This window comes from Danio rerio, chromosome 11, assembly GCF_049306965.1.
Source record: "Danio rerio strain Tuebingen ecotype United States chromosome 11, GRCz12tu, whole genome shotgun sequence".
NCBI lineage: Eukaryota > Metazoa > Chordata > Actinopteri > Cypriniformes > Danionidae > Danio > Danio rerio.
In genome coordinates, this window is record NC_133186.1 from 27,852,622 (window position 1) to 27,871,067 (window position 18,446).

General features: G+C 34.9%; 1 protein-coding gene across 1 annotated transcript in view; it reads right to left on the minus strand.

The window, feature by feature from the left end:
* Nucleotides 1-3,325: 3,325 nt before the first annotated feature.
* Nucleotides 3,326-18,446, minus strand: part of skib (v-ski avian sarcoma viral oncogene homolog b) — a 47,202-nt gene continuing 32,081 nt past the window's right edge. The window contains 6 exon segments of the mRNA NM_130938.1: nucleotides 3,326-4,410; nucleotides 6,537-6,767; nucleotides 7,793-8,064; nucleotides 9,898-10,175; nucleotides 10,310-10,413; nucleotides 11,714-11,827. Coding sequence (NP_571013.1) covers nucleotides 4,219-4,410; nucleotides 6,537-6,767; nucleotides 7,793-8,064; nucleotides 9,898-10,175; nucleotides 10,310-10,413; nucleotides 11,714-11,827 — 1,191 coding nt within the window. The 3' untranslated portion in view covers nucleotides 3,326-4,218.

The window sequence follows — 18,446 nt, forward strand, 5'->3', positions numbered from 1 at the left end:
TGTTTGTATGTCTATATAATGTGTTCATATGTATAGAGCATAACATGTTTATATGTATAAAATGTATTGTGTGTATATGTATAGAATGTATCATGTGTGCAGACGTATGGAGTGTATCATGTGTGCATCTGTATGAAGTCAACTCACCTTTGAAGCCAGAGACCTGTGTTCTATCCCAGACCTTGACATCAGTGTGTCGTGTGTGTATATGTATAGAGTGTATCATATGTGCATATGTATGGAGTGTATTGTGTTTATGTATAGAATGTATAATTTGTGCATATGCATTGAGTGTATCATGTTTGTGTAAGTATAGAATATATCATGTGTGCATATGTATTGAGTGTATCATGTTTGTATAAGTATAGAATGCATCATGTGTGCATATGTATGAAGTGTATCATGTTTGCATATGTATAGAGTTTATTACATGTGCATATGTATAGAATGTAACGTGTGCAAATGTATGGAATGTATCATGTTTGTATAGAGAGTATCATGTTTGTATATGTAAATAATGCATAATATGTTCATACGTATAGAGTATATTATGTTTGTATATGTATAGAATGTATCATGTGTGCATATGTATTGAGTGTGCATATGTAAAAACTGTATCATGTATAGAATGTATCATGTGTGCATATGTATGGAGTGCATCATGTGTGCATCTGTATGTTATGCATTGTTCGTCATAAGAGTTCATCAGCTACTATGTAGTAGCTCAGTGGTTAAGGAACTCACCTTTCAAGCCAGAGACCCGGGTTTTATCCCAGACCTTGATGTCAGTGTGTCGTGTGTGTATATGTATATAATGTATAGTTTTTGCATATGCATTGAGTGTATCATGTTTGTATATGTATAGAATGTATCATGTGAGCATAGCTATAAAATGTATCATGTGTGTAGATGTATAGAATGTATATTTTGTGCAAATGTATTGTATATCATGTTTGTATATGTATAGAATGTATCATGTGTGCATATGTATTGAGTTTATCATGTTTGTATATGTATAAAATGCATTGTGTGCATATACAGTATATAGAATGTATCATTTGTGCATATGTATGAAGTATATTATGTTTGTATATGTATAGAGTTTATTATGTGTGCATCTGGATGGTGTACATTGTTCGTCGTATGTGTTCATCAACTCCCAGTAGCTCTGTGGTTAAGGAACTCACCTTTCAAGCCAGACAGCCAGGTTCTATCCCAGACCTTGACATCAGTGTGTCGTGTGTGTATATGTATAGAATGCATCATTTGTGCGTATGTATGATGTGTATCATGTTTGTATATGTATAGTTTATCATGTGTGCAGCTGTATAGAATGTATCATGTGTGCATATGTAAAAAACATGTCATGTATAAAATGTTACATGTGTGCATATGTATGGAGTGTATCAACTGTGCATTGTTCGTCGAATGAGGTTATCAGCTCCCAATTGCTCAGTGGTTCAGGAAGTCATCTTTCAAGCCAGAGACCCGGGTTCTATCCAAGACCTTGACATCTGTGCATCGTGTTTATGTAAAGATTGTATCGTGTGTGCATAAGTATTGAGTGTATCATGTTTGCATATGTATAGAATGTATCATGTGTGCATATGTATGTAGTGTATCATGTTTTTATGTGTATGGTGTGCATTGTTCGCCATATGAATTCATCCTAGTACTAGTCCTAGTAGCTTAGGGATTAAGAACTCACCTTTCAAGCCAGACACCCGGGTTCTATACCACACGTTGACATCCGTGTATCGTGTGTATTTGTGTATAGAATGTATCATGTGTGCCGAAGTATGAAGTGTATCATGTTTGTATATGTATAGAGTTTATTGTGTGCAAATGTATGGAATGTATCATGTTTGTATAGAGTATCATGTTTGTATATGTAAATAATGTATAATATGTTCATATGTATAGAGTATGTTTGCATATGTATAGAATGTATCATGTGTGCATATGTATAGTGTATCATGTGCGCATATGTATAGAATGTATTATGTGTGCATATGTATTGAGTGTATCATGTTTGTATATGTATAGAATGTATCATGTGTGCATATGTATAGAATGTATCATGTGTGCATATGTATAGAATGTATCATGTGTGCATATGTATAGAGTGCATTGTTCGTTGTATGAATTTATCAGCTCCCAATAGCTCAGTGGTTAAGGAACTCAGCTTTCCAGCCAGAGACCCAGGTTCCATCCCAGACCTTGACATCAGTGTGTCGTGTGTGTATATGTATAGAATGTATTATTTGTGCATATGCATTGAGTGTATCATGTCTATATATGTATAGAATGTATCATGTGTGCATATGTATTGAGTGTATCATGTTTGTATATGTATAGAATGTATCGAGTGTGCATATGTATAGAATGTATCACGTGTGCATATGTATCGAATGTATCATGTTTGTATATGTATAGAATGCATCGAGTGTGCATATGTATAGAATGTATCATGTTTGTATATGTATAGAATGCATTGTGGGTGCATATGTATGAAGTGTATCATGTTTGTATATGTATAGAGTTATAATTCTTAAATACCATACAGCAAAAAAAATGTTAGAAAACACAAGAATGGTTGATTTTGTTTAATGATATTATTATAGGTGGGGGGGAGAACATTAAAACAAGTGACGAAAATGACCAACATCAAAACCAAAACTATGACAAGACCCTGAACACAATGCACATCTCTAGTGTTGACGCATGAGAACATCGAGAGGAGTTAAAAAGTGACACAGGCAAGCAGACGGGTCTCCTTATAGAGAAGGCTGAAGGAAAAATGTACCCAGAATAAATAGAGCGATGGAGAGGTTAGCATATGTATTACTGCAGGTTTATTCAAGACAGGGGAGATAAAAGATCATCAGAGAAACTCTTTACAGTTCGTCAGTCACATTTCTGAAGCCAAACTCTTTGCTTTGGTAATTATATATAAAGTGATTTCCAAAGGGACTGAAATTATTCAGAAATATAATGATCTACAACTTTTTTTTCTTGTTAATATAAGGATTTTATACAGTAAATGCCCTCTAGTTGAAAATATGATAGGAGAAATTCATTTTCGTGTTACATTATTTTATACATACAGTCTATTGGTTTGGAGCAACAACAACAAAAAAAGCATTTAGAGTGAAATGTAAAGCAAGCTATCATATTTACAGCTTTATTTTTTAACGTTTCAGTGGTATTCACATCTGTAACAAATGTACGAAAACGGTTTTATTCAATACTCGGTGTTTGAGATCTGAAAAAACAGAGGGCTTCAAATACACAATACAACTATCTTTTCTTAAAAGTGCAATTCTTTTTTTTTTGGTAGAAAGTAAAAAAATATATATCCTTATTTTCTATATAAGTAGAAATGTTATTTTCTTTAACAGCTTCTTTTTTTATACCTTAAACAAGCCCTAAAAGGAGTGACTGATAATTGATTTCTGTCACTTAATTCCGATTCTGAACCAACAAAACATTCATTTTACCGTCGAAATGGAGCGTGGAGTGATGCCAGTCGCTTAGACTGTTTAAAATAGCGATAATTAAAGCAATTAATACTTGATACTGAAGTTCAGGAGAGAGGGTAAGGATTCATCTCATATTGATCGACGTCAATACTATAGGGTTTTAAGTACATGATAATTAAACATACCATAATAAAAATGAACGTAGGTTTATAATAAAGCTTTTCTGCACCATAGCATGGTCGCACATGCAAACTATTTCAATACAACAGCCAAAACAAACCAAAAAAGGTCAAATGAAAGCGAGCAAACAATGATAATGACAACACCGGTGTGCTATGTAGAATTCTGGCTTGTAACACTTTCTAGTTTACAGAGTCTCGGTGGCACTAGCAGATCGTTGGCCTGCTACTGTCAGCGCAAAGTGAATAGAAAACACGCTCGCTTCCCAAATATTCTTCAAGTATCTTTGCGAAAATTTTTTTAAATAGCTTATAACAAAATAGTTTCCTTCGATTAGCTTTGAGAAGCTAACTGAAGGCGAGTCTGTTTCACACGTTTACGTTTCCTTTTCCAGTTTCTTGAGTTCATGATTCAGTTCATTTGGTAAACGTACGCTGTGAATTCGTTTCTTTACCATTCTTCTGTGCTGCAGTACGGTAGTTTTTTTTTCCATGAGGCTTTAGAGGCGTCCTCTACTCATCCTCAAATCAAAGTCTAAACTCATTAGTGTGAATGTTTAAGAAATGTCTTGATCTCCTTTGGTGGGCTGTGTGTTAGCCTCCGTTTCTGCTTTGTGGCCCAGTTGCTCCTGAAGCTCTTTTACGACCCGCTCCAGGTTTTGTCGGGCGTCTCGTTCCTTCAGCAGGTCTTCTCTCAGCTGTTCACGGTCCACTTCTGCCTGCTGGAGCTTCATCTGCAGATCCTCAATCTGATAGAGAGAATCACAAATAAACTTTTAGACATCATTGGAATGAGGTTGATTTGCTTTATAGATTACAAGCAATTATCCTGATGTCTGTTTTCAATTGGTGTTTGATCAAATAAATGGACCAAACTACAATTTTAGCATGCCTGGAATCTGCTAATCTTCCTATTCTGTTAGTTTAGAAACAAAACAAGTGTCAGCTTTAAAAATGTTGTCTGTATTACAAAATAATGCAAACCCAGAGCCCACTCAATCACTGTTGGTGAGTGTGAAACAATGTTACTTGATTTTTTATTATTTGGTTGAACTCTTTTTATTAGCGATTCTCAATCAGAGAGTTATTACAAGAGAGGGGGAGAAAACCATAACGCATTCATTTCACAATATTGAAGAAAAAAACACTGGGTGGTGATTAAACACATTCCTTACTCTCTGAACTATATAAAGGAAAATAAAGTAAACAACAATATCTAGACAATATCTTGACAATATCTAGTCAAATATTATTTACTGTTATCATGGCAAAGATAAAATAAATCAGTTTTTAGAAATGAGTTATTAAAACTATTATGCTTAGAAACGTGCTGAAAAAAAATCTCCCCATTAAACAGAAATTAGGAAAAAAAATTAATGGGGGACTAATAATTCTGACTTCAACTGTACATAATCTGATGTATTAATCTGCGTTCATTTTGTCCCAGTGTCTCATAGCAGTTTTTTTTTTCCTAAAATAAAAACTTTTAATGTTTGAAAAACAACAACAACAACAACCATAATTAATAGTTTTGTATTTTTACTGTTTTATGTACAATTAAATCAATAATATTATTAATAATATTTTAATTAAATTATTAATCACTTGGAATAAATGAAATTAGATGCCTTTGTAATGCACCTGCATACTTCTTTAATGCAATAAAAAATGATACTGTTATTAATAAATAACTATTCGCTTTTCCAATTTGTCACTTGCTTGAAAGTTTAAAAAAAATCATTTAGACATCACTGGAAAAAAGGACGAGGTTGATTTTATAATTAATTGTTGCTTTGATTCTTGGATTACAACTGATTATCTTAAAATTAGTTTTCAATTTATGTTCAATAAAAAACAAACAGACCAAACTACATTGTTAGCATGCCTGAAATCTGAAAGCTAATCTTCCTGCTTTTAAAATGAAACAAGTGTCAGCTTTTAAATTCTGTCTGTATTATAATATAATATAATATAATATAATATAATATAATATAATATAATATAATATAATATAATATAATATAATATAAATCCAGAGCCTTAATCTAACACTCAAGCTTTTTTGTTAAGTGTAAAACGATGTTACTTCTTTATTTGTACATTATTTTGAACAATACCTGGAAATATTATATGGTTAAGCATGATTATCATATTTGTTTAACAAAAAGTAATTACATTTATTAATGTATTAATCTCATTGTCATTTTTCCCCAGTATCTCATTGCAGAGTTTTTTTTTTAACCAAATATTATAATGTTTGAAAAGGAAAGAAAAAAAAACATAATTATTAGTCTCGTATTTTTACTGTTGGTGGTAAAATAAATAAATAATTAAATAATATTAATATTATTACATGAATTAATGTATTAAATACTTTAGTTGTACTTTTATGCACCTACAAGCAAATGCATTCTTAAATGCAATAAAAATGATACTAATATTAATAAACAACTATTGGCTGTTCTAACTTGTCACTTGTTTGAGATTTTTAAACTCAAAAATAAAATTACAGTTTTAATCATGTTTTAAATAAGAAAAGTTTAAAACACTTTCATTAAGATATACTAACTATTTTATAGCTTATGTATTTGATCCATTTAACATTCATCAGGCTATTATTATATTATATTATATTATATTATATTATATTATATTATATTATATTATATTATATTATATTATTAGTGATTGATACATTAGTGATGGCATTAGTTATTAGTGATCATTAGTGACATTATCTGTACTTGGTATTTATTCAAAAGCATCATTGAACTAAAAGCTTGTGATTAGAAATGTAATCCTCTTGTCATTATACTTTATTACATATAAAGTGAAGTTCAAATCGTTCAGATCAAATCCAGCAGCCGGATTTTACCTGTGAGGAGTATTTGGCCCTCAGACGTCCTGCTTCACAGTTCTTGTCACAGACACGGGTCCGTCTCTCTCTGTCCAAATCCCTCTTCAGCCTGTCGCAGGACTCGCTGGCGTCCCGCACCTTCTTCTCACACTCCACACGGAGGCGCTCGATCTCCTTCCTTAGGTTCCGCTTGGCTTCGATGGCCTCCCTCAGCCGGCCCTTCTTAGTCACCCTGACAAACTCCAGCTCCTGTCAGAGACAATCAGTGTTACTGATCATGGACAACATGTGAAGCCGACAAAGCAATCTGGAGACTACATTTACCAACTATTCTATTATTATTCATTCATTCATTTATTTTTCGGCTTGGTCCCTTTATTTATCAAGGGTCGTCACAGCAGAATGAACCGCCAACTTATCCAGCATATGTTTTATGCAGCGGATGCCCTTCCAGCTGCAACCCATCAGGGAAAAAAACAACCAATCACACTCTCTTTCACACTCATACACTATGGACAATTTAAAAAATTCAATTCACCTATACCACATGTCAATGGACTGTGGGGAACCCATGCGAACATGGGGAGAACATACAAACTCCACACAGAAATGCCAACTGTGACTCAGCTGGGGCTTGAACCAGCGATCTTCTTGCTGTGAGGTGACATCGCTACCCACTGCGCCACCTCTAATATTATTATATTATCTCTTTTAACTATTAACATCATTATTAAATTTATTTTTGTTACAGTATTTTAGATCAGTTTGTTTTGTATTAGCTTTATTTATTTTATTTATTTTTCAGTTTTAGCTTTAGTATTTCAGTACTTCATCAAACTGTATTTCAGTTAGTGGACTTATCAACATACAAAATATTCAAAAATATTGAAATAATAAATTAAATAAGTGAAGAAGTGTTATATTTGAAATATTCAGAATTGTATTATTACTAATGGTATTATTTAAAACAGATTTCATAGAATATGAAGTAATATTTTGGTTTGTATTAAAAACATATATAAAATACATATATATATACTACTTACCTAACAGTTTTAAAGGTTACATTCTTCACCATAAAAATATACATTCATAGAAAACATTACTATTTCTATATCTAGAAACTGATCTACTCTATTTTTAGTGTTTAAATAGATTTATATAAAATTTATTAATATAAATTGTATATAAATGTAACTTTTGTCAGGTTTATGTGTATTTCAACACATATGTATATTTATTATGTATATTGCTGAATATTTATCAGTCCACACCTGCTGCAGGCTGCGTTTGGCTTGCAGAGCGGCTGCCAGTTTCTCCTCCTGCTTCACCCTCATGCGGATGATCTCCTGCAGGAACTTCTCTCTGGCCTCTTTGGAGCTCAGGTCACTGCTGAGCGTCTGCTTGAGGAGCTCCAGCTCTGAACAATGACCCGCTGCCAGTCTCGCCCTCCCATCATGCACCTCTGCAGAGCTGTGAGGGCTGAGGGTCATCACCCCGACACCATTGGTGAAGGGAGGAGACATCAGCGAACGAGAGACAGCAACTGCAATCAGAAAATAGACAATACAGGTGATGAAGTAAAAGCACACTATTTATTTTACTCTAAATCGAAACAGTAGACATGATTCCATCACAAGTATGCACAAAACTTTTGCAAAAATTTTAGAATGTTGATAAAAACAATTGCGGAAATGACAGGATTTACATTACTGTAACTGTAAATGGGACAATTTGTTCCTCAGTGTAATAGATATACAACATTTTGGTCTTTCAGCAGTAAAAATTAAACCACACTGAACTGAAATAAAATGAACTGACACAGTTTTAGTTTACTAGAACTTCTATGTTAAGCTGCTTTGACACAATCTACATTTTAAAAGCGCTATATAAATAAAGATGAACTGAATATATACCACACCACACACTTACGACAAACATTTCACAACATTAATACTAAAAACAGCGTTATGTGTTATGTGACTAAAACTCATCGTTTCATAGTCATTCTAAAAGTTATGGTGATATATTTCATAAGTATGTTCACTATACTGCAGTCAACATACTTGACATTACTTTTGATAAAATGAGATACATGTGCACCAGACAAACAATATCACTCCACAGAGAAACTGAGGATTCTGAAGTTCTATACGAGCAGATCAACTATATTTGAGTTGTGCAAGTTTCTATAAATAAACAGATTGACTGTGTGATTTTATACCATGTGACCTCTAAAAGCAAAAAAAGTTTGTTGCAGCTTTGCAAAAAAATTTTTTATTAATTTGCCTCCAAATCACCTCATGAGAGCGAAAAATTTACAGTTTGCATTAGGCCAAATGTTTTTATTTTGCTCAATGCAGCCTTTTACAATTATACTAAACTCTTAACAAAATCAACATTGCTGCATTTACTAAATAAACAAATCAATATATTATATTTTATAGAAATAAACACAAAACAAAACAAAAAAACATACTTAAAAAAAGCTTCTCCTATTGAGGTAAGAGGTAATCTATTTAAAATTGACTCTTATAATCATACTGAACAAAGTTCTAGAAACATGTATTGAGCTAATCAATACGGAACTGCCAGATAGGAACTCTATTGCCCACAAAACATTTTTCATCCACATCTTCCTCTGTTAAATGTGATGAAAGGACTCCATATATTTTCTAATACATGCTGTTTGGCTTTTAGTATACAAGTAATCTTTTTCTAATGGAAGGCTTGACAGGTCTTATCCATTGAGTATCGTTTGGTCTTTGGATCTTTGCCCAAAGCAAAGCTATACATATTTTGTCATGAAGCAAGCTGAGGTCTATAAATAGTTGGGTTTGGATATAATTTGGATTTTCTAGGCATAAGGTCAGCAAAAATAGGTTTATAGTACAGGAAAATTTGTTTTTATAATTTTTTACAAATTTTTCAATTTTATTTGAAAATGCAAGAGTGTATGGGTGTTTCCAAGTGATGGGTTGCAGCTAGAAGGGTATCTGCTATGTAATAACATATTGTTCATTCCACTGTGGTGACCCCTGATTAATAAATGGACTAAGCTTAAAAGAAAATGAATGAATATGTGTGTGTGTGTGTGTGTATATGTGTGTATGTATATATATATATATATATATATATATATATATATATATATATATATATATATATATATAAAATTATTTTTTATACATACATACATACATTTTATATATATATATATATATATATATATATATATATATATATATATATATATATATATATATATATAGAAATGCACCTAGTGTTGCAAAGTTACATTTTTGTTGCTAAATTTTTCAGAGTCATATGACTGTATACATTATATTTTTACATAATGCAAATTCTCTTCTTTTCTGACCTTCAGCACAGTTGTCCACCTGGATTTCCTCATCTGAGTCGTGGTTCTCCTGCAGCCGCTGTTTGATTGGAGTGCACAGAGAGGTTTTGGTGGCTGGCTGTGATTGTCTCTCTGCTGACGGCCATCTCTTTCTTGGCCTGGAGCTCTCCGTCTTGCCTGTGTTGTGGCTCTCAGTGGGCTGAGAGAAACGGTGTGCTGGCTGCTCATTATTTTTGAAGGCAGCAATGGGCAGAGACACATTTGGAACTGCCAGATTGTCTTGCGTTTTAGCGAGCGATCTGAATGTCAGATGAACAGAAGACATTAATTACACGTCTTCCTCAAAGAAATATATTTATGCATTTCACAATGGAGATGATGAATTAAGGACTAATGGCTTATGATCACTGAATTAGTGAAACAGTTGGCGTACCTCTCATACTTGTGATTGGGAGTCTCTCGCTCAGCAGAGGGAACTCTGGGAGACCAGGGCCTGAAGGCTGAAGGTCTCTGCTTGAACTGGAGCTGCTTAAGATCCTATCGAAGAAAAAGAAGAGTGTTTAATTAGAGATGCAATGATATTAACTATTTAATTGACCTTAACTAACTAATTAACTATAATTATACAGTTGAATTGAATCTTTAGCAAATCTAAAAAATATTATGCATTTTCATATAGTACATTATAATGATGGGATGTGTAAATTTACTCATAAATTCACATAAAAATAACTGATTTTGGTATCAAAGCATCAGTATCTCTGACTTTACTATATATTTATATATGGGTAATATCACATGAGTAGCATTGCGATATGGCTGTATATCGTCACTGGTGGGAGGTGTGCGTTAGTGTCCCACTAGACTACAGTCTCAAAAATCCTTTTGTATGAGGAACTACTTTCTTCTGCCTTTCATTCACATCTGCAGCTGATGTCAGAACAGCAGAAACTGTTGCTAATTCACCAATGTCACTTCAGAGCTAGTATTTGGATGATTCTTTAGTAGAGAGTGATGACAAAACAGGTGATTTTGCTCACATTTTAAGACTGAACGGCATGATATGCCATCAGTTTACAGAGATTTCTCATTAGTTTTCTGTTGCAATCAGAAGATCACAATAATGAATCCCGAAAAAGTAAAAGCAGATTACTAAATCTTACTAGAGCTACCAGCTACCAGATTACTATGGTATAATTACAGCAATACAACATGCAAGAGCGAGTGATCGAGTGTCACTTACTAGTTTTATAATGATTTGATCAACTGTAATATAAAATTACAATAAGTTTTTCCTTCTCTAAAGGGCTTATTATGTGGTCTCTGTCGCCATCTTGTGGCAGAATGTCAACCCTCTTTGCTTTGCTCAGTGACAGGCTAATGGCAGCAGACGTGCTGAATGTCAGAAATTATAAATATTTAAAATAGGCACTATCCTTAAAAATAAATTGTATAGTTGCAATCTAAACAACTACATTCTCGTCTAAAAAGCCTCAAAAGTACATTATGTTGTCCAACAGCTGCAATATTTGTCAAACTGTAGTGAGTTTATTGATCCGCTGTTACTCTATGTGAGCGGAGTAATACACAAGAGTAAGGAGTCTGAACAAGTGCTGTTTTTGCAGAATATCGCTCGGCTATCAGCTAATCAGATTCAAGAACTAGACAGTACTGTTGTATAAATAATACTGCTATTTAACAACTAATTATTAGCCATTGTTACACTGAGCTACATTTACACTATGCTTTCACTATATAGTTAAATTCTAAATAACCAAGCAGCTTCAAAACCATAAAATACAAATAAAACTATATCAAAATCATTTTAGAAACCAACCTTGTTAGCAGAAGCCGCCAGAGACTGTAGCCAATCAGCTGGCTTCTCTCTATCTGCTGATGGCGATCTGGAGCGATCATGTTTAAGCTTTTTGGAGGGAATAGGACTGTATGCCTGCAAAACAAAACACAAAAACAACACTTTATGAGATGAAAAACACACAGTGAAGGCAAGACTGGGGTAGAACTTTGACCACGTAGGTGTCAAACTGACTTAAAGCTCTCATCATATATCTGAGAAAAAAAAAAATCGGGGTAAATTTAGCATCGGCACAAATAAAACCCAAACACTACAGGTATTCATACAACTTAAAAGGCTTCCTAAAAAAAGGAAGACAGTTAGTAAACCCTTCCCTTTGCCCTGAGGTTTCAGCATGTCATGTCCTGAATGTGTTTACATTTGTCGTACCATCAGCCTGTTCAAACCTGCGCCTTCTGACTCAAAGTTCAAGAATTGAAACACCTCCATAACCCGAGCATCCAGAGTCAACGTGAAAGTTAGCTGAGGATAAAGTCAAGAAGGTGTGCTGGTATGAAAATAAATCACCACGAATGAGCAAATGTGGTGTTTTTGGGTGAAAAACAGCATATGGGTGAGAATTAGAACTGGATAGAGAAGAGTTGTTGACTATAACACAACACAAGGGGGAGATGTGGTGCTTTATTTTGGTCTGACACCTGCCACAGAAGTCTTGCTGACAGGAATCTTTTAGTCCACATTATTTAGCATTGGCTCTCTGTGCCAGTCTTAACTACAATAATAAGCCCTTACTGTTATCACAAGGCGTGGGTTGCACGGTATGTGACCGAGGCTGTTTGAAGACCATTCTTTCAACGCGGATCTGACTCACACACGCCTAATACACACTTGCCTCCACGCTTTGCTTCAGTGACGAGTTTACGGTCGGGTAACATGGTCCTTGAAGCCGAGAAACACACATGCAAAGCACACACTTACTTTGCAATGCTGAAAATGGAGTAGCGCGGACCAATTCATGATCAAGAACTCTTCAGGCTGAGAGTAGTGGCTTTGAGAGCAGCCTCTTAACTATTCAGCGCACTTTCTGAATAACTAAATAGCCATAGAATGTGAAATATTCTAATACTGACAAGGTATTGAATACATATACCTCATGAGTGGAAAGTAATATATATTAATTAATCCTTTTATTATCGCATACATTACTGTAGAACTGATTTTTGATTTCTTTTCCACCTGTTAGGGCTTTAAACAGAGCTAAAATTGTGTTAAATGTCCAAAGGTGAAAAAAAAATGGCTTTAGTTTGCCAATTAGAAGTTTAATTGTATGTAATAAATAAAGAACAGTTCGATTCAAGGGCAAATTATTTATCAGGGATAATTCCTTTTATTAGTCTGTTAAAACGAGTCACTAAAAATGAACAGTTTAAGGGTGTATTCATGTGACGATGTTTTTTAAAACTGCAAAAGTCTTGCATGTATCACATACAGTACAGATGACAATGTTGTGAAACTAAACTCAAATGCTGTGGTATATAGTACTAGCCACATCAGTGTTTGGCAATGCCATTTAGTAAAAAAAAAATTTAATGCTACAAGCAGGCATTTTAAACAGGATATTCTTAGGTACTACAATTGAATTAGAACCTACTTCATGACTGTTAGTAAATGAAGACAATACAATTGTATTATATATAGGGGTGTAACACATCACGGTTAATCTGTGGTTTGTATGGAACACAACCCATGGTTCAGAACACACGACCACGTAGATTCATTTTTTTTTTGTAGATTAATCCTAAATCTGTAACGATCGCAAAGATATCGCCTCTCATTTACTCAGCAAAGCATTTCGGCTTAGCTGTAAAATGTAATGAAGACGGAAGAAATTGTGGGATGTTATAGAGGATGTGGAGGGTTTCTTAGGTTATTAAAGGTGTTTTCTGTCACTGCTTGTTTAGCCTGCATTCAGTATAAGCCGCAATTATTCATTAAAGATCGGGATCTCAACATCCACGCAAAAAACATTATAAATTATAGTGATTTCTATAGGTTTACTAATCCTTCGAATTGCTGCATTAAAATCTGTGTTTGAAATATGCAAAAACAAAGAAAGGATTCAGAGTCTTTTGAGTTAGTTATTATGAAGTTACAAACAGTAAAATAACACAAAGTCCTGGGATAACAGTTTATAGTTTAGATAAAAGCACTAATGTTTATGGTAAAGGTTAAAATCACTGTCATATGCATTTCACTGATGCTCAAAAATTAAAGTTGTAGGCAGCAATTACACTTTTTAACCAATAGGTGGTGACAACCAGCCATCAAAAATTTGCCACTAAATAATTCTTCAAAAATGACACATCTAGCAATTAAACATGAAGTTTTATGAATAATTAATCGAATCATTTATTAAAAATGAGACAAAAAATATGAATGGTAAAAATGATAATGTTAGATATCTACATTTAACGTTATCATCTCCAGTACTAATAACAGTAAATTTTTCACAGTACTGATTATTTTACTATTTATTTTTATTCCGGTGATTAATTCTTTATTTTATTTTTCATAAAATTACAAGTTCTAAGTTCTGTTTGTTAAAACCAAAAGTTTCTTGCAGTACTGTTTTTATAATAAATGGAAAGCAAATTTGTCTCTTCCCCTTTTTGGCTGATCCAAAAAATGGTCCGATACGTAACTAAAAACCATAACATGATCCGAACCGTAGGATTTGTAACTCGTTACACCACTAGATATAGTTATATATATAATTATTATGTGGAATCATTAAGAAACCTTTTTAGGGTGGGTGAATTTGGAAAGTAATCATAATCAGACACAAATATCTGACTTATTCCCCCAACTTTTTGGATGCGACAAAATACCAAAAACAATTCAGTGTGTGATTAAACTGCCCAGATTGATCACGTTGAAACAAAAATTCATAAAACAAAATTCAAAACAGAAAATACACAACATGGTAGAAAACATTGTCCAATATAATGAGTTTTAGGTAATCACCATTGACAGACAATATTTATCTGGGTTCAGAGGGTCAAGCAAAGCATCAAAATGTACAACTGGCTCACTACCCATGTTTTGTTAGAAGTCTGAACACCTGCTTGCCTTGCGCAAAGGGAAATTTGTTGTTTTTTTTCCCTTCCAAAAATGCGGATGGGTAAGTCAAAACATGACTCAAGCGATGAACAACCACTGCACACCCAACAAAGAACGTCTGTCTGTGTTTGTTCCTTCCCTGAGGTCTGGAGTTCCAGGAAGACCAGGGCGTCCCAGACATAATAGTCTTTGACTGTGCACCCTCCCAGACACCACAAGGGAGCCGCTGATGCAACGTCCGCTGATCTGAAATCAGGGCAGCCGTGACACGGGACTCACTCATCACCACATCAAACGTGTGGCCTCGTGACACACATGCAGGGCAGACTGTATCAAAACCACACAATTGATCCAGATTAGGACATGCACAACATCTGGGTGCAAACCTGGAGCCTTATATAAACCTTCAAGGAAGCTTGTGGCCATCTGGATTTATGATACAATTTTGAAGAACTCTAAATGAGGTTATTGCAAAGCACTATGTGTTGCCCTAGCCTAGACTATAAATACAGATGAAATATTCATGTTGGATAAAATGTAGCATGCTCTATATTGTTAATCATGACTGAGAAAATATAACAAGGCCTCCATTAATGCTGGAGCACATGAGCGAGTGATTGAAAGAGTGAGCAAGTGAGTGAGTGAGTGAGGGCCACATTTCCTCTCTGTAGTTTGCTTTGGCTGATGGCCCTGTGGGAACCCAGAGCGTCTGGTTCCTGAATGTGAGTGGGCGGGTTCGAGGAGCAGGACCACAGAGGAAACACAAAGCAGCAGGAATGTATACTTGAAGGCCAAGTACGGCTTACTCTTAAAGTGGCCATTCAATCCTATGCCCTTTCAACTGCCTATTGTGCAAGATTTCTTTGAAGGCATGTTATAAAGGAGCCCTTTACGGCAAACGCGAGGCTGAACATACAAGGATGAAACGTGCATGTTCGTGCCAACATAACCAATGCTTTTTTTTGCATGAAATCGGTTCATGAATTAAATTATCCCATGGTGGATACATAAAAATATTATAAGAACATGCTATTCTATCCTAATAGGCCAAATATAATAGCTGATAACATCCCGATATAGCATGCATTCCTAGTTTTGACTGGGGCTGATACGGATTTGAAAAGGATTGAAAAATGTCATTTTTGCCAATGGTCCAACATGTGCAGACATCCTAAACAAATATTGAGTAAAACAGTTAGGAATGCATGGCTCCATCCAAGAGCCATGGGTGAATGTTTTCATAAAATGGATTGGATATCATCTGACCACTTTTGCTTCTGATTTCGAATGACTAATGAAGCAAATTTCGACCTTCGAGTTACACCATCCAGCTCGTTCAGGGACATGGTGTGTGCTTCAAATCTCTGCTGATATCACTTGGAAGCCAAACAAGTGGAGTTTCATTTGCCGTGAAACAAAAATAGTCTGCTCTGTTGAACTTGTTTGAGCAACAAACATCCTCACAATAATGCGCCACACTGCCTGAAAGTGCTGTGGCGGTGGTGGTGCGCAGCAACCAGGCACAACAAGTTTCCTATTACAGCTTTTCTTTCCCCCCACGGAAATCCTGCATGTAATCCCCAGATCTGTGTGTGCTTTGCCGTGCTCTGCCAAAGTCAAGGGCAAAACTGGCGAAACACACTTGAGTAGGAGCTTTGCTGAGATGCGCTGGAGATGGGCTCTCTGATTAAGGGGGCTTCTGGAAGACCATACAGGATGAAAGTGTGTAAATAAAAGTATGTGAGAGAGAAAGGAGAAGATAATGCCAGCTGTCCTCATGCAAGTGCAAGTGCTTTGGAGGGTCTCGCAATTTTATATTAAGCCCGGTTGTCACCAGGTGTCAGCTGGCAGATCATTCCTTGCAGAGAAAAACTGTGCCATCACGTTTCCCCTCAAGTCCTTCCTCTTCAAGAAGTCAGATATGGAGCCTTAGGGAAAACCAATCTTGATTGGATTGTGCTAATAGTCTTTGGACTGGAGTTTTGCTGCTGTTTGAGCTGAACAGGGAACAGACTTTTAAGGCAGAGGAGGGGCGTAATGCGTAATCCTGCTCTGAGACTGATGGAGGAATCCATCTGCTTCAATATGGCGTATTCCAGCAGGCACATAAGGGTATGGACTGTTAATAAGTCCTCCAAAAAAAGTAGTCCACTGCTACAGTGCAAATAAAATGGATCCTACAAAACGCACACATACAGTTCTTCCCAGTGTCTAGTAGTGTTGCATGATACTGGAATTCGGTACCAATCGATACTGAAATTTAAAAAATGTCAATTTCCCTCTAACATTGAGCATGTTCTTAAACAGCGCCGAATTGCCATTGTGTTCACCTGCACAACAGAAATTACTGTGATTATCCATGAAAGTCATCAGTTCAACAAACTTACTTACTGAGTTTAAACACAGATACAGTGACTAAAGAAAAATATCAAAAAACTAACTGCTAACATATGCCTAAACTGAAAACCCAGATTCTTTTTCGCACTACACTTATGCATTTTTTTCCAATGTCATTTGAGATATAGGTTAGTGTAGCAGGTGTAAAGACTAATAAGAAACTTTTTGTACAGCAAGAGCAAATTTGGATGATATTTATTGCCAAGATTGGCAGGTCTTGACTTACTGTTTGACATTATAATAGAAACGTACAACTGAAAGACTGAACCAACTGAACATACCAATTCTTCCTCAGTACCATGTAGGTTTTTTCTTCTTATTTTTTTAAAGTGTCTGGTTTGTTTGGGTTGATAAGCCATCAATCTTAGTAGGCCAGAACCACCTTTTTTATTTGTTTAACCAAATTTTCTTTTACATCAGTTTTCAGTTTGTAATTAAATGAATCAATCTCTGCATGTTTTGATGCGTAATGCTTATGCTGAGGCGGAGACAAAGCATCCCACAAGGCACGTACACATTCGCACAATGTCTTTCTGCTTCTCTTCACATTTAGAACACTAATAATGCAGGAACATGCAAACTGGAAAGCTCGAGGGGATGATGGGAAAAAGAAAAGCCATTACTGTAAACATCTGCAGAAACTCTGAACACTAAAGATTATTACTTAGTGCTGCTAATCTGCGTCCATCAGTACGTTTTCAGTTTGTTTGTGGTATAGGCTGTGGGACTAAAATTCATAGGAAGAAGTGATCTACTTACCAACTTTGGCTCACATGCATCTCTCATTAGGCTCAATGGTTTATATTTGATGCCTATAGTTTGATAATTCACTTTGGAATTTAAGAAAAATCTTCTTATGTTCTGAAAAGTGCAATGAATTAATTGTGGTATTCAACATTCGCCAACATGAGGGAAAATGTAATACATTTTCATTGTGTTTTTTATGCCATACATTTCGAGACTTCGATATCATGCAGCAAAAGTTACTTGGACTATTCCTAAATTATAAGCTTGAATATGGCTAAAATATTAAGCAACCTCTGAACTATTTTACCAAAATGTATACTTTTGTTTGTTATATCAATAGTATGATTACTAATGAAATTTGGTGGTCTTAGACTTTTAGTTCTAACTGCATATAAATATAATTGTCACACAAAGTTTCTAAAAAAGAGGTCTGCTAATGTTTGCCTGGGTTTTGAATACCAGGCCTGCCTAAATTTTAATCTGTGTGCTT